Here is a 16,915-nt window from a genome sequence, read left to right as displayed (position 1 = left end):
GTTATTAAAAAATTTACATACAACCATCTTCAGCAATTTTCATCTTAGTGTAGAGAGCATACCAAATCTTTGTCACTGTGTTTGATGGCCTGGTTGCTAAATGTGACCTAAAACAATGTTGCTACTTGAACCTACATTTTCTTGATGTGTACAGGCTTAGTCAGCTACAAATGTTTTCTGATTGATCTAATTATGTTAAGTTAATCCATCAGGTTGCCTTTAGATAGATTTTAGGAGAAATAATACATTAGTGATCAGAAGTCAGCGCTGCATGAACACCATGTCACATGCTCATCCCAGGACTTGCAGTCACAATATGATCATACCCTCAATATCCTTTCAACACATGCAGGACTGTTTTCCTTTTCTTTACCTATCTGTCTACTGCAATGATTTATAATCCCACTATCCATTTTCACTCAGAAGAGGATGTGTTCCTTTTCAAGTCTGGTTTCTATCATGATTTCTTCCTCATGCCATCTCAGAGAGCCATTTGTTAGTCACTCTGGATTGCCGGATGTCACCGGATGGAAGCTCGGCTTTGATGGTCCTGTGTTCTCTGTTCCCCTGATCAAAGTGAGCATAGAAGATGTTGATCTCTTCAGGAAGGGAGACATTACTGATTGAGGTGATAGTGTTGATCTCTGTAGTCAGTGAGTATTTGGATGCCCTGCCACATAAGAGTAAGAGTTGTTAAGTTGTCCTCTATCCACATTTTATACTCATATTTGGCCTGTGATAAGTCAAAAGGGTATTTACTTTATTTTTGTATCTACTTTATTTCAAATTAATAGCTGAGACAGATTTATTTTAGCTTTTATTTACTATATCAGATTTTCAGTGGGTCAGAAGTTTATATACACTTTGATAGTATTTGGTGGCATTGCTTTTCAGTTGCTTGAATTTGAATCCGCAAGCTTCTCACAATACCTTGCCAGAATTCTTTGCTCATTCCTCCTGACAGAACTGTTTTAACTGATGGATGTACATACTTTGGTACCTTTTGTCTTCAACTCCATCACCACTTACTTTGTTGTTGTCTCGGGCTTCAGTTGAACCTTTTGGACCAATGAACCTGTGGGAGTTAATTGGTGCCTCTTTCATGAACGATGAAGTGTCTATGTGGTCCCAGTATTTTTATATTTGTGTACACTTGTTCGTACAGATGCTTATGGTATATTCAGTTGTTTGTAAATTGGAGGTCCACAATTTGTTTTCGGAGGCTAAGTTGCTTGGATTTTCCCATGATGGTAAAGTTGGGCCACAGGTGCACTCCCAATTAACTTAATTGTGACAATTGGTCAATCAGCTTCTAAAAGTCATTTCATCAATTTCTTGACTGTTAAAGAGACAATCAACTTGGTGTATGCAAACTTTTGACCCCCCTGGATTTCTGATAGTGAATTAAAGCTCAAATAAATCTGTCTCTAATTGATTGTTTTAAAATTACCCCTGATGTAAACAAAGTAGAGGCCCTAATTGACTTGCCAAAAGAAATGTATGGTAACATGAAATGCGTGGAGCTGTGAAAAACTGTATTCATATTTTTAGATGTAGTTCTGGACAACCAACTATCATTCTCTCATTGTAGAGCTAATATAATGTGTTTCTGATATAATTAGAACCACTCATCTTTCTTTTCCTATTAATCTGTCTTCCACAATTTTTCAAAAATCTTCAATTTATCTGCCAAATTCTATTTTCTTTAAATTAGCAAAATTAAATAAGTCACTGCTTAGCTACAGCTTATTTCTATACCAAGTTACATTTGCACTATTACAATGAACTTTTTGTCATATTGTGATATTGTCAAAAATCTCTTCATTCATTTCTGTTGAATAATTTTCTTGAAAATGTAAGTTCATAAGCATTCATTTGTACTTTCATTTTCTTGAAAATGAAAGTTCATAAGCATTCATTTGTACTTTCATTTTCTTGAAAATGTAAGTTCATAATCATTCATTTGTGCTTCCTATGTAAGTGAAACTAAGTCGAGCATAGTGAATGATCACTGGTACTTTCCAAAAAAGGAAGGGTCCTAAAGGTGCTATATAAACAGCCTGTACTGGCCAAGACCAGTGCCTTGAATTGCATACCCTACCAGGTAAGTGCTGCATAATTTTGTTTCATTCATCATACTAGTTATATTTAACAAAATACATCATCTAAAACTTAGATTTTCCTGAACGTTTAGACTAAATGAAATTTAATTGCTAGCCTTTGGGCCAACATTCCAGGGTAGGGCTTCTACACCAAGTAATACCCTTTTGCTTCAGAAATGAGGTAGTCAAGAAATGTTTATGCCAGAGCACTGTTGAATTCTCAACACTGCTTAGTCACAAGGTGTAATTTTCTGCAACAGAAGCTCTGACAGTGGTGCAGCTGCATGGCAAGTTTATATCAACACATACAAATGCTAATTCACAGGGACTTAAATGGTAGATATTCCACATAATCTAAGGCAAATAATTCTTATATTTAAAAATGTATAATCATTGTGAATCCTTCTGTAAGAAGAGATCTTGATTTAACATTTATAGAAGGAGCCTCCACGTTCAGTGCTGTGTAACTATAAAATGATTAAAAAAAAATATGAAGTGCTATAAATAACAAACTGTATTTGTTGGCCAATTGCTGTGATGTGAGGAACAAAACACTTTGGGATATGCTGTTGTTGGAAAATAATATACTTCAGGGAGGTAACATCAATGCAGCCAATCACTGATTATATTCCTAAAAGAGCAAACTATGTCATGTTTTATTCCTGTCTTAAATCTAAAGCTGCTATTTATGTCCAAAAATACAAGTCATAAGGCACATGCTCTAAAGAGCTTTAACGTATTTGCATTTGTATATGATGAAATTAATTACATTAATTGTATAAGTTTAATGTATTTTACATTCAAAAGCATTTATGGTACATTCAAGAGCAATTGAACTAGAATGAGACATAAGAAATTAAAAAAATTAAAAAAATCTGTCATTAGACTTTTGTTCTGTCATTACTGAGATTTAAAAAAAAAAAAGGCTTTAAAATGCTATGAAAAATGTACAAGTCGATAGTTAGTTGGATAATAATTTCACACTGAAAATAATAACAAAAATAACAATAAAACAGTGTTTAAAATGGCATAATTGTAACAATATGTTTAGGTAGAAAAATATATTGTTGTATAACGTGTTATAACAGATGTGTTGAGGTGTGCTGCCCAGATGTCCACTAAAATCTGTCGATCTGCTGCCACAGTGAAATTCTCGCAATGATATTATTAGATTTCACTTACAGAACTCGTGTAAAAAATAATTCGCTAGATAAATTCTTAAACTGTGTGAATGGGGTAGATACGAGATAAGATAATAAGTTAATACTCCTTCATGCCTTCACAATTGGTTTACAATCTTTCTTATGAGCTCTACCATATTTCTTTTTTTTTGCATATCTTTTCATATTTATCAGATAACCACCAGAGCAAAACAAGCAACAATATGGAGACCAAAATTAAAAACAATAACAACTACACTAAACTAAGCACTGGTAATCCCTCAGTGTATCTACTGAATCTGAAGAAAACAGGAAGAGATGATCTTCGCAAAAAAGACTTTGGAAGTTCTTGTAACCCTCACCCAAACAAAACAATAATGCTCCTGGGTGCCACTGGCTCTGGAAAGACCACTCTCATTAATGGCATGATCAATTATATACTGGGAGTGGAGTGGCGTGATACATGCAGATTTAAACTGATAGATGAGCAGACCAGTAAAACACAAGCCGAGAGCCAAACATCAGAGGTTACAGCATATCAGCTTCACTATCAAAATGACTTCCAGATTCCCTATTCAGTCACAATCATAGACACACCAGGGTTTGGAGACACCAGGGGAATCTCCCAAGACAAGGAGATCACTGAGAAAATTAGAAAGTTCTTCTCTGAACAAGATGGCATTCTTGGTCTTGATGCTGTTTGTTTTGTGGTACAGTCAGCTTTAGCTCGACTAACCCAAACCCAGAAATACATTTTTGAAGCCATTCTTTCAATCTTTGGAAAGGACATTGCAAACAATATCACCATTATGATCACCTTTGCTGATGGGCAGAAACCTCCTGTACTAGAGGCCATTGAAGCTGCTGATATCCCTTGTGTAAAAAAGGAAGATGGAACATTCCTCCATTTCAAATTCAACAATTCTGCACTTTTTGCCCAGAATATAGAGGTGGATGATGAAGACAACTTTGATGAAATGTTCTGGAAAATGGGAAAAGGAAGCATGAAACGATTCTTTAATCACCTGGAGACAATGGAGACCCAAAGTCTTCAGCTCACAAAAGAAGTTCTGTCTGAACGCAAACACCTGGAGGCAGTTGTAGCTGGAGTTCAGCCACTCATCCAAACCGGTCTGGCAAAACTTGATGAAATCAGAATGACAACAGCAGCACTGGAACAAAATCAGAATATCATAAAGGAAAATGAAAATTTTGAATATGAGGTTGAAATAGAAAAGAGTAAGAAGGTTGACCTTGAAAGGGGAAGATTTGTGACAAATTGCCTTGGCTGCAACTTCACCTGCCATTATCCATGTAACATTTCAGATGATGAACAGAAACATGGTTGTGCAGCAATGAAAAATGGCAGCTGTACAGTGTGTCCTGGTCAATGCATCTGGAATGTGCATCACAACATGCTGTACAGATTTGAAACTGAAACTGTGAAAGAGAAAAGAATGTATGCAAACCTGAAAAAGCAATTTGAAGAAGCTTTGGGGAGAAATATGACAATAGAGAAAATCATCAAGCAGTTGGAGGAGGAATATTACGATGTACAAATCAAAGTCTTGGATTTAAATGATAAACTTGCCAAAAGCCTGACACGTCTGAAGGAAATTGCTCTTCGCCCAGATCCCTTGTCCACACCAGATTACATTGAACTACTGATTGAGTCTGAGAAGCAGACGGCCAAAGCAGGGTTCAAAAAGCGCATTGCTGAGTTGGAAGAGTTAAAAAAACGTGCTTTGATTCTGCAGAAGGTGGAGAAAGGAGAACCACTTACTGAACACGAGAAGGTTTTGAAGACAAGGCAAGGCATTGGTCAGAAAGTCCGTGGTGTGTATAACGATATTAAACAATGGTATAACAGAACATTGGGAAACTAGAAAATGAAGCATAGCTTTGCAGTGCTAGAATACTGCAGTGAGAGAACAGTGAAATAAATCAGTTACTTCTTGCAAAGAAAATTATTTAGCTATAAATCCAGATTAAATTCTGAGTGTATACATCAGGCGATTAAAGTCAGATAAGTCTTTTCTTCATTTTCAGTATGCCTATTACTTTTGTTTTTCTCGGATCAAAGTAAATGTGATTTTTTTTTCTCCTGCTTAACTGCAAGTATGTTACTACAGCATAGTGTCTACTGCACGTTCTAAATGCAAGTGACTGACCAAAAAAAATTAGAAGATTTTGCATTTTGAAGATCATTTGCATGTTTTGTTAATTAAATAGATATAAAAATTAAAGATTTTTTTGTTCTGATTGTCTTCTTATTATTCAATGTATACAAAATCTCTGCTGTAATTTTTCAATAAATACTACATTAATCAATACATTTATCCATCTCTGTTTTACCTTTCAAAGTATTTTTAGATATTACATACATTCTGATACTGGATTCTCCAAAGGTCATGCAAAAAAATCCCAAAACAAGATTCAAGGCAGCCTACTCTAGTATAAAAGGTTTGTGGAGAGAATGTAATTCTTATATCTTCTTTATGCAGAATTTAAACTGCATCTAATATCAAAATATAAACAGCAGCTAACAAAATATCAATTACTCGAAAGTGACTTGAGAATGTCTCTCCAATAGTAGCTACCTATTCATATAAAAATATTTGTTAATTGCAAATGTGATCATAATATAGTACATTTCATCTTATTATAAATTAAATAAAGAGTTAATTTCCTGATTTGTTTAAAAACAGTAAGCTCAGATTAACAGACAGTTACTATACTGGACACGCCTAAATTATGCACACCTTAGCCTTAACTATTCTGTATATTTTATATCATTTAGTGATTGGAGCATACCACTGTGAACACAATATAAATTACATTTGGGGTCAAAGTTTACAAGATATTCACAAGATCATAAGATATTTCCTTTTAAACTATTTTTGCCTTTATTGTTGCCTTCTTAAGTGTCAATGAATGTTTGCACCTTTTGTAATAGTTGTGTACGAGTCCCTCAATTGTCCTCAGTGTGAAAAGATGGATCTCAACATCATATAGCCACTGATGGAAAGGGGTCAAATATGCAAAAGATGCCGGAAAACCAAAGAATGTGCAGGACCTGGAGGATATTTCTGAGGAGCAGTAGGCAGTTTAACTGCTCAGGACAAACAAGGGACTCATGAACAACTACCACAAAACATAAAAGCAGTCGTTGATCATCCAGGTAACAACACACAGTGTTAAGAATCAAGCATATATAAACTTTTGTCTGGTTCATTTGTGTAAATTCAGTTATTATTTTGTCTTGTAGACCATATGTAAACATCTTTTATGTGAAATAGCTTATTCAGGACAGTACTAAATAAAAAACAAAATGCAATTTTTATGATCCCCCTTTTTTATTATTATTATTAACATTTTGCAGATTCTGCAAGGTGTATGTAAATTTATGACCACAACTGTATATAAAAATTAAGTAGAATATCTGCATCTGAGCATTCTAACACCAGCTTAATGTAGTATGCTGCTACTGTAGTAGCAACATACTACAATACTGTAGCACTTACAGGTTATAGTTTAAAAAGGAAATATCTTGTGAGACCAGAGATAAACAATCAACTACTGGAATGTCTTTTAATGTTAAGAATAAGTATATTCTGTCTTTACCCAGATTGATCTTTTGTACTTAAAAGCATAAAATCCAGTTATCACGTTGTCTTGGAGACATTGTGACAATCCTCCGTAAGAGTCAGCTTGATCCCAAGATTATCTCAGAAGTTTGTGTTTATCTTTTCAAAAAAACACACACACACACACACACACACACACACATATACTGGAATCCACAAGCAGATAATACCAGTCACACTGTTCATGTAACCAATTATTTTCCACTTCCTTGTTCGCTTTATCCAGTCATGTGTGGCTACACTCTTAACCTCTGTCTGGACTGCCCAGGCCACACGCATTCACTCATTCTTTGCTTTTGCTGATGACGTCAGTTTCTTTTATTACAGTAAACTCTGCCTAATATTTTGATATGTTAGAAATTGTTTTGATCATCAATTATCCACCAGTTCTACAGAAAAAAAGAATTAAACAGTAACTCTAAACTCTAAATCACTTTTCCAAACCCACATTTAGGCTATATTTCATACAATGTATCTCCAAAAGCACTGTTAATATACTGTAGCAAACGCCAGAAACAAAAACCCATTGCAACCAAGTACAGTAATGGAGATGGTGAGCTTTTATTATTTTTCTTCATGACAGCTGGAACAAAACTGCTTGAGAGACATTGACTACATTTACATGCACATTGATATTCTGATATTAATCGGAATTTGGTAATATTCTAATTAGTATTGAGTTATGTATATGCCGCAATCCCATTGCCCGATCCAGATTAAGACAATATTCTGATTCCCCAAATTCCGATCCCCACCCCTGGAATATGCCTGTTTTGATTGGAAATTTGTTGCATGTAAACACCTTATTCAGAAAATCCACTGAAAGGAGATGTATGCGCATGCTCAGTCCACAAGGAATTGTGGGTGCTAACAGATGCTTAGCTGTAGGCTAGGTATTTAGGAATGGCAACTCAACTCATGTATACAGGAATATTCTGATGTCTGTACGCATATAAACATCGTATTCGGAATATGGATGCAACTCGAATATAGACCTTAAATGAAATATCATGTGCATGTAAACGTAGCCAATGTTGGGCCCTTTGGAAAGACCCTTAATCTACTCAGATGTGTGCAGATTGTAAATTGCTATAGATAAAATTGTCTGCCCAAGGAGTTAATGTAACTGTATATAAATAGGCTGAACTACAAACTCAGCTTAGACTTCATGTAGCTGAAAAAAAGCAGCTCATAGACTTGCACAGTTTAGTGTTATTCCGTATTCGAGGCAACTTGTAGTTAATGGCTTTTTTCCTTTTTAATACAAATTTTGATTTCGTAGTTAACATTCACAATTCAACAATTTTCAAGCCCCAAAAATAAATTATATGAGAAATGTATAGGCACTAAACTAAAAATGATTTACAAAGAATGTGTGCTCATTATAAGATCTTCATGTTTTATCATCCTCAATTGAGCTATTAAATTAAAAAAAAAAGTCCAATTTTGTTATAGTATTAAGGATCCAACTGATTTTAGTATATACTCTGTGAGCATCGCTCAAATGTACCAAAGTTCTCTAATAGTACTGTATTTGCTTCTGGACTCATTATCCATTTATCATTGCCATCATGGACATCCACTATAGCTGACTCGCTCCTCTTCTGGTTTTTCTGCCATCTGCTACTTCAGCCGCTTAGGAACCTCGACCTTAGAGAGATAGATAGCAAATAGTTGGGGGAAGTGGTTTGGGGGGTGGGGGAGGGAGGGGGAATGGATGGAAAACACAATTGTTTATCCAAAGTAGTCGAGATGTAAATGATCATCAGTGCCAGGAAAACACACTGCCAGATATTTCTAAAAAAGGTGTTGCTATGTTTAATGAGAATTTAAATTAATTACTGTTCAATAACTGTCAAAACTATAAAGCTGAAAAAGGGCAACTACAAATGAATCTTTAATATCGAACATTTTCCATAGGAAATTTGTTTGCTTTGTTTATTTGAACACAGCCATAGTCAGTAATTAAAAAGGGCGTCCTGAGTGACATGTAGTGAGCCCTTCGCTTATACCCCATAAGGTCAGGGACGGATTACCGACTGGACCTACTGGGTACCTGCCTAGGGCCCTGGCCACTAATGGGTCCTTGACAAACACAGATATTGAGGTGAATGATTAGGCCATTACTCTGTCACTCACAACATGATACACAGGACACTAGCTACTGAACGTGAAGTCACAGAATCTGAAATAAATATGGAAATGTTATTGGTATTTGGGTGTGTATTTGTAACCAATGAGCAGTCAGGAAGGTTCTAACTGTTTTTAAAGAACAGCCAGTGAACATTCATTTGAATGAAAAACATCAATGAATCGGACCTTGTTAAAGACTGTACTTTGACATTTAAGTGGATGATTTTTCGACATAAAAATCAAGAAAGAAGCCACTCATCTAAGGTTCCCCATAGCACAGAGACTACTCAAATTCTAATAATGGATGTATAATGTATTAATGTATATGCTTTTCTGCATGTGTTGCATTGTGGGGTAGGGCAGTCAGGGCTCCTTCACTGGTACATGCATAACAGCGTGAGCGGGGACCCTGGGAAGGCTCCTGCCAGAGAATCAGGATTTACTAAATAATCCCTACATAATGTACACTGCATAAGAATTTATGTAGCCAGTAGCTTGCAGCTTACTATATAAAGCATATATTTTATATAGTATGTGCTGTATATAATATGTATATATCATATACCTCAAAAAGGCATTATCATATCACGATATGGTGCATTATACGAAGAGACATTTGGCAGTGAGACGTCTTATGTAATCATGTTAGGACTGCTTACCTTCTTGAGCGTGTTCATGTTGCAGTTCCTGATAGAGTCCAGCAACTGATCTCTGGAACTTTTTGGTGTTCCACGTGCTGAGACATGGCTGCTGTCTTGTTTGCGCTGCGAGACTGAGGTCAACGACTTCCGAAGTGCCTGAATATCCAGCACTGGGGCAGGAGGAGGAGGAGGAGCTGGAGGTCCTGGGCTTGACTCTGTTGTGAGCCCACCTTTTTTAGCTGTTGCTTTGGAGGATGAGGGGGCAGCCGTGGACTTGGAGGGTGGAGTGGCTTTGGGGGGTGAAGAGGGTTTATTAAATTTGGAAACTTTTGCTAATATAGATTGCTTTTTCTCAACAGGGTTGGACTGTGGAGTTTGCTTAAGTTTGGGCTTGTCAGGTATGAGCTTCTTTTTCTCTTCACTAGGGGGCGCTGAGCTTGCCTGAGATTCCTGCTTGGCAAGACGTTGTGCTTCCAGTCGTTTCTGCCGCTGACGGTCCATATTACGACTAAGGATGTTGGTCATGGTCATCCTTGGCCCAGCTAGCTCAAAGTGATAACCCAACTTGAGTAACGAAGTATTATCCCGTAGTACCTTTGTCATTTCCATCTCAGTCTTCCCTCCACAGATGTGTCTCTGGTTGTGGAAGCGAAGCTCTTTAAGGGTGGCATTGTGCTGCAAAGACTCAATGATAGCCAGAATGCCTTTGCCGGTGAGAAGGTTGGAATCCAGGTTGATTCCTGTTAGCGTGGTGTTGTTCCGTAAAGTCCCAGCAATGGCAAAAGCTACGTGATCATCAGCTCTTGTGTTGGCAAGAGCAAATGTTTTAATGTGAGTGTTACTGCGAAGTCCTTCAGCAAACTGGATCAGTGTATCTGTCTTGATAACATCAGAGTTGTTGATGTTAAGCTCGGTGAGTTCAGGATCATCATTGCGCACCTGTTCCAAGAGGTCATCAAACATGCTGGAGCCAGTATCACTGTCCATATAATCATCCTCTTCATCATGCTCTTCCTCATCCCCTGTTTTGACAGACTGCTCATCCCCACTACTGCAGGTCTCAGTAACATTATTATGAGTTTTAGCATTCTTCACTAAACTCTTCCCTTCCTCTTTACCTCTTTCTCGCTTTTTCTCTTCCTTTCTCTGTTTTTCTTGCTCCGTCTCTATCTCATCCACTTTCTCCCACCTTTTCATTCTGTCCTTCCTTTTCTCTGTTCCAGTTGCATCTCTTTCAGAGTAGGGTCTACTTTTCTCACTGCACTTTTCCTCTTCCTTTTCCTTCTTTTTCTCTATCACAGGACCCTCCAGGTCTCTTTGTCTGCTTCCCCTTTCTGACACTCTGCCATGTTCTGATTGGCTTTTCTGCTCCTCCAGTTTGGAGACTAGTCCTTTTGTTCTACTCTCTCTTTTTTTCTCTACCTCCTTCTCTTTTTCTTCTTTCTCCCTGTTTTCTACCTCTTTGTTGCCCTGTAACTTGGATATCAACCCTTTTGTTCTCAAATTTTCTCCAATCTTACTATTGTCCTTTCTCTCCTTCTCTTTATTATCCTCCTTTTTCTGTAGTTTGGAGATGAGCTCTGATGTCTTGCTGCTACCCCGCTCTTTCTTAGATGCCTCCCTTTGTTTATCATTTTTATTTTCTACCTCTCTTTCTAAATTCCTCTCTGCTAATATTTCTTTCCCTCTCTCTGTTTGTCTGTATTCTGTTTTGATGTCAGAGGTCTTTTTGACCTCATCCTCTATTTTTTTTTCTCCATCCTTGCAATTTTTGTACACAGTTTTTTCCTCTTTGACATGAGCTTCACTTTCCTCATTTTTGGCCTCATCCTTGTCAGATGCTTCACGGCTGTGTGACCTAGAAAAGCTCCGATGTTCTTTGCTTCTTGTTCTCCTTAGCCGGTCCCGTCTACGGCCTTCACCTTTGGCCTCCCCCTGCAGAACACATACAGCAAAGTAAAAATGATAGGTTACAATATGAATAAGATAGAGACTAGTCAATGTCATAATCAATGTCATTATGACTAATCATATGTCATAATACCTCAGTTAACATCGTTTAAAATTTTAAAAATAAGTGATGATAAATATGTTACTTAATAAGCATTAACTAAGGGTAGACTCAATAAATATACATCCAATGACAACTTTATTAGGAATACCTGTACACCTGCACAGTTATGCAATTATCCAATCAGGATGGTGCATAAAATCATGCAGATACAGGCCAAAAGCTTCGATTCTGACATTAGAATGAGGATTTTGACCATAGCATGGTTGTTCATCCGAGATGGACTGGTTTGAGTATTTGAAAAACCTGGGATTATCATTCTCAGCAGTCTCTAGAGGTTATACAGAATGGTGTGAAAAGCAAAAAAAATCCAGTGAGTGGCAGATCTGCAGGCAGAAACAGCTTGTTGATGAGAGAGGTCAGAGCAGAAAAGCATCTCAAAACGCAAAACACATTGAACCTTGAGGCGGATGCACTACAACAGCAGGAGACCACGTTGGGTTCCATTCCTGTGAGCGAAGAACCGGAATTTGAGGCTATAGTGGGCACAGGTTCACCAAAACTAGATCGCTGAATATTGGTGATGACCAGGTGATGTTTTTCTGCCTCAATTTCCTGTTCTTGGCCGACAGATGTAGACCCCAATGTGGTCTTCTGCTGTTGTAGCCCATCTCCCTTAAGGTTCAACATATTGTGCATTCAGAGATGCTTTTCTGCTCACCACAGTTGTAAAGAGTGATTATTTGTGTTACCGTAGCCTTTCTGTCAGCTCAAACCAGTCTGGCCATTCTCCTCTGACGTCTCTCATCAATAAGGTATTTTCACTTGCAGAACTGCTAGTTACTGTATATTTTTTTGTTTTTCACACAAACCCTAGGACTGTAGTGTGTGAAAATCCAAGGAGATCAGCAGTTTCTAAAATTAACAAACCTGCTTTAAACAAACGCACCACAGTCAAAGTTACTGGGGTAGCAATTTTTTTCCACCATTCTGACATTTGATGTGAACATTAACTGAAGGTCTTGACTTGTATCTGCATGATTTTATTAATTGTGCTGCTGCCACATGATTGGCTGATTGGATAATTGCAAAAATGGCCAGGTGTACATGCGTCCTTAATAAAGTGGTTGAGTATATCCTGAAATGCAATTAAATTATGGTTAAATGCTAAATAAACAAAACAGAAAAGAAAGTAGGAATAATAATCTGCAACTCTCCTGCAATTTTTTAGTCCAAACACTCTGTTAATTCCTGTTACTTTTGGAATATTAAACTGAATATTAAATATTAAATATTTCAGTATTAAAACTGAACTACTCACCGTGATGATGTGCGTACCACTGTGCTAAAGTGCCAATATTCTAACTAGATGTTGTTTCTTTCAAGAGGACGAGTAAACAGAAAAGAAGTAACTTCAGTTTTGTGGCTGGAATAAGGCAGGTAGCTGACAGACACATATCACAAATTCTGATTCTTACATGGAATTACCTAACAGCTCATATTCCCAGCTCAAACTAGTCAGAAGAAAACAGCAGAAAGAAAAACATCATTCCTTCTTTTGTCACTCGACACTGAGTTTACCCCAAAAGCTACAGTTAGTTATAGCTAATAGTAAGAAAATCTAAATGGACATAATTGGACATAAAAAGGGCTTTAATTTTTATATGTTTGATCTCTTTTTTGTTGTTCATCTGGGAAATTCCATATCCTATGTATTGTTATTATGTGTGCCAACTACTGTAGCCAAGTACCAATTTTCAGTTAAAATGTTCCTTTACATTTTTACAAGTCAACATTATTTAAAAAGTAGTTAGGCATATTACAGTAAAAATTGGTTGCAGTTAAATGCACTGAGCTATTCTTAGTCTCCATTAGAAAAACGAGCCTGCATGCTAGATTAGTGTGCCATTGTTTGAAGAAGTCTTGGAACCCTCAGACTTGCCCTTATAAGGCTGAAAATCAAGGAACAACACTCACGCCTGGAATTCCACCTAGCAGAGTTCAGACATCTCAGTTCTAATCGTTTCCACTTCCAAAGAGAGAGCATTCTGACCACATGTTCATTCCCAAAGCATGACAAAACTTCTGCATACTTACTAAAATAAGAATTTAACCTGGAAACATTCCCTTAGATTAACAGATTTGAGAAAACTTACAAACACAACTGTACTGGGAATTTTGGCCAAAGAAATGAGGAGCTGAATCTGTATGGTGGTGGTATGAACATTATACATCTGGCACAAAACAACACATTACTGTACTTTTATATCTACCAAAAAATTATATTCCATGCAAACTTATGCTCTGATTCAAAGGAATGGTGACTACTTTATTTGCTTGTTCATTAAAGATAAATTTGATATCAGTTTTATGATAAGTATGATGACCATAGCGACTCAGTTGTTTATAATTTGATACTTATGAGCAATATAAATAGAGACAGAATTGCTTAGCAATGTTAGAAAAACAGGAGATCCCAGAGTGAACGTACGAAGTGTGTTTGTATGTGTTGAGCTAGCGTTTCTCTGCTTTGCTGGATGTATTTAAAGCAAACAACATGTCTCAATAGATTTTAAACAGAACCCTTGGCCTTTTTACTGTGTATCACCTTACTAAGCTTTCTCCAGCACCTGTTAAGGCTTATACTCAACACTTGCTCTCACCTCATACAAACAAGGGATCAGTGAATGTTTAGGGCAGAGATGTGCTACTGAGTAGATTTTTGAGTTGAACTTAATTGTAATGGGAATTGAGCTTAGTCTGGTTTAGTCCTATAGCAACTCAAACTGAACCCCATACGACCAGCTATAACCCATCAATTCCATGTGGATATTTTTGATTTAAAAAAGTTGCGGATGACATGTAGTTCAGTTCTGTTTGTGTAGTTTATATCCATCGTGGGTAATAAAGTGCCCTGTGGTATCCACAGTGTCAGTGTGAGGGTGGGGACACCACTTTGAGCCAGGCCTGTGTTTATAGTAGCATACACACAACATAGTTACCGAGAGACATCTGGGTCATGTACAGACAACTGATAGCACATTTATATGATTTTCCTTGCACTTTCCTTAAATCAGTGTGTAAAAATAAGGATGCTTTGGGGAATTCATATTATTTCAATGGCAAAAATGTAATTGCTTGTTCCATGCTATTGTTTGACAAAAGCCAAAAACTTTGATTACCATGATGGGTAGAAACAAAAAGATTCCATTATCTGGAGGTCACATTAACAAGATTTTAGACTGCTTCATTGTACTCACCAGGACAACATGAAGGTAAAAAAAAAAAAATCACAATAGTAAACGCATTTTTAAAATGTTGGTTTGAGTTAAGATTGTTGACTTTGGCGCTGACCCCTACTACAGCATAATCATTAATTAGCTGGTAGTGTTCGCTGTCCCGATGGTGACCATCTGTCCACTGTAAGCATGGTGTTGACAGGAAGGATCAGTGGTGCATGCCAGCCATATCTGACTGACCAATCTATACACAAACTAGACTTCATCACCTGTGTCTCCTTAGCAGCCTTGTAAACTCAGTACAATCAGTAAGCTCTACTTGTCATACTTGTCATAGATACAGGCCACACACCACATGAGATATTTCCACCTCGACGGATGTAGGTGCTGAAAGCCAGGCAGGTAATAACAGTACAGCTGAGTTGACTATCGCTAACTTGCACACATGAAAAAAAAAGGCTATAATGAACACATATATACATTGCATCCTAATATCTTAAAGTCAGCTTATCATTTAGTTATCCATTTTACAACATATTAACCAGTAACTACTATGAATTATTTAGTAACTACAGTAAAACTAATAAGGAGGGTATGTAGAAACGAGTGAGGAATGTAACACTGGACACATTGACAGGACAAGGGATTAAGGTTTAAAAAGTAATATAGTTTTAGGTGTCTAAGAAGGTTTTTAGTTTCCTGAAGGTTATGATTAAGCCCCATGGATGAGTGGCAATTTTTTCAAGCCCAGCTGCTTTAAACTATTGCCCACAGAGTACGAGTGACGGCCCAGTACTGGCCCATCGCTCAAAATTTCTCCAGTACTGGCCCATCACTCATTTCCTCTGGCTTACATATCGCCATGTTCCATATGATTTGGACAACTTTTGGCACACATTCCAAATACAGTGAAAATCTTAAATGTGGCTGTTTACAGTTAGACCTCTTTTGACCTGCAATACACTTCACATTGCCTAAATATTTGTCAATGATATTTGTTTTTCTTATCACCCAGTGTCTGTGAGCAGATATTTAGTGTCAGTGATGATCATTCAAGGCTACACATATGGCTTATTTGAATCTATTCATAAGGTCTAGTGTGCACTTTACTCTGTGTATACATCACATCGAGGTATATACTGTAGGTCGTGTCTAGTGTGCGCTTTGCATATACACTTCACCTCAAAGGACAGCTCCCTCTCTATGAGCTTCTTGGTCTCTCGCTCGCAGTAGTCCAGCATGGCTTCACGGTCGTAGCCACGTGTCGGCTGTTTCTCGGTCTGGTTTCTCTGCCTGAGCCCCACCGGCACACTGGGATCCGGGTCGATGATAATCAGCTCCCTCTCCAGCTCCTCCACCTCATCAGGAGACAGGCTCTCCAGCAGGCTGTCTATGTCCGAGTCCTCGCTCACTGTACGCTCAGAGCGCGCGAGACGAACTTTCCTCCTCGACATTATGGAAAAGACGCTCTACATAAAGCTGTCCACAGTATTCTAGAAACGAGGCAGAGAACCCAAACCTCTGCTCAACATAATCTTGTCTGAAGTGCACAGGACTGGAGACAGCGAGCTGACTGCGCGCGCATGGAGCATCACGAGCTCGCGCGCAGCCGCGTTCCCGAGCACCAGGGCGTCCAAAATTCCAAAGCGCACAGATTTTTTGACATATTATTAAAGACGGTCTAAGCAGTTTTTAAAGCAACACTCAGGGTTAAAGTTTCTTTACGTTCTCGTAGCTGTCGCTACAACTGATGTTCTGCTCAAAACAGTGTCTCCTATAAGCTGATTACAAGAACGCAGTCCAGCTGTATTAACCAAACCAATCTGTGCCAAGGAGGCGGGCAGCACCTCCCAAAGCATCCAAGCCATCCCAGCTTACTATTCTAAAAAGGACTTGGTTTGCTTCCACAAGAAAAAATTCTCTGAAGCACAGAGGGCAGGAGACAAGCTGATTGCGCACACCTACATCAGCAACTCAGAAGC

General features: G+C 37.8%; 2 protein-coding genes across 2 annotated transcripts; one reads left to right on the top strand and one right to left on the bottom strand.

Moving 5' to 3' along the window:
• Positions 1-1,980: 1,980 nt before the first annotated feature.
• si:ch73-170d6.2 (uncharacterized) lies at positions 1,981-5,792 on the top strand. Its single transcript, XM_026913035.3, has 2 exons — positions 1,981-2,104; positions 3,458-5,792. Exon 2 carries the CDS (start codon positions 3,487-3,489, stop codon positions 5,146-5,148), a length of 1,662 nt encoding a protein of 553 aa, XP_026768836.1. The 5' UTR covers positions 1,981-2,104; positions 3,458-3,486; the 3' UTR covers positions 5,149-5,792.
• Positions 5,793-7,449: 1,657 nt separating this feature from the next.
• LOC113536035 (leiomodin-1) lies at positions 7,450-16,815 on the bottom strand. Its single transcript, XM_026929718.3, has 3 exons — positions 16,115-16,815; positions 9,702-11,618; positions 7,450-8,559 (listed from the first exon to the last, which is right to left on the bottom strand). The coding sequence occupies exons 1-3, from the start codon at positions 16,385-16,387 to the stop codon at positions 8,533-8,535; spliced, it is 2,217 nt and encodes a 738-aa protein (XP_026785519.3). The 5' UTR covers positions 16,388-16,815; the 3' UTR covers positions 7,450-8,532.
• Positions 16,816-16,915: the final 100 nt, after the last annotated feature.

The sequence above is a fragment of the Pangasianodon hypophthalmus genome, chromosome 8 (genome assembly GCF_027358585.1).
Source record: "Pangasianodon hypophthalmus isolate fPanHyp1 chromosome 8, fPanHyp1.pri, whole genome shotgun sequence".
In the NCBI taxonomy this organism is placed as follows: domain Eukaryota; kingdom Metazoa; phylum Chordata; class Actinopteri; order Siluriformes; family Pangasiidae; genus Pangasianodon; species Pangasianodon hypophthalmus.
Note: the sequence above shows the minus strand (reverse complement) of the source record. Positions and strands in the feature narration are given on the sequence as shown.

Coding starts and splice junctions, on each gene's coding strand:
- si:ch73-170d6.2 (XM_026913035.3), top strand. CDS start 3,487: ATGGAGACCAAAATTAAAAACAATAACAACTACACTAAACTAAGCACT.
- LOC113536035 (XM_026929718.3), bottom strand. CDS start 16,387: ATGTCGAGGAGGAAAGTTCGTCTCGCGCGCTCTGAGCGTACAGTGAGC. Junction 11,619..16,114: donor AGAGGGAGCTGTCCTTTGAG/GTGAAGTGTATA, acceptor TGTGTTCTGCAG/GGGGAGGCCAAAGGTGAAGG. Junction 8,560..9,701: donor ACATGAACACGCTCAAGAAG/GTAAGCAGTCCT, acceptor TATCTCTCTAAG/GTCGAGGTTCCTAAGCGGCT.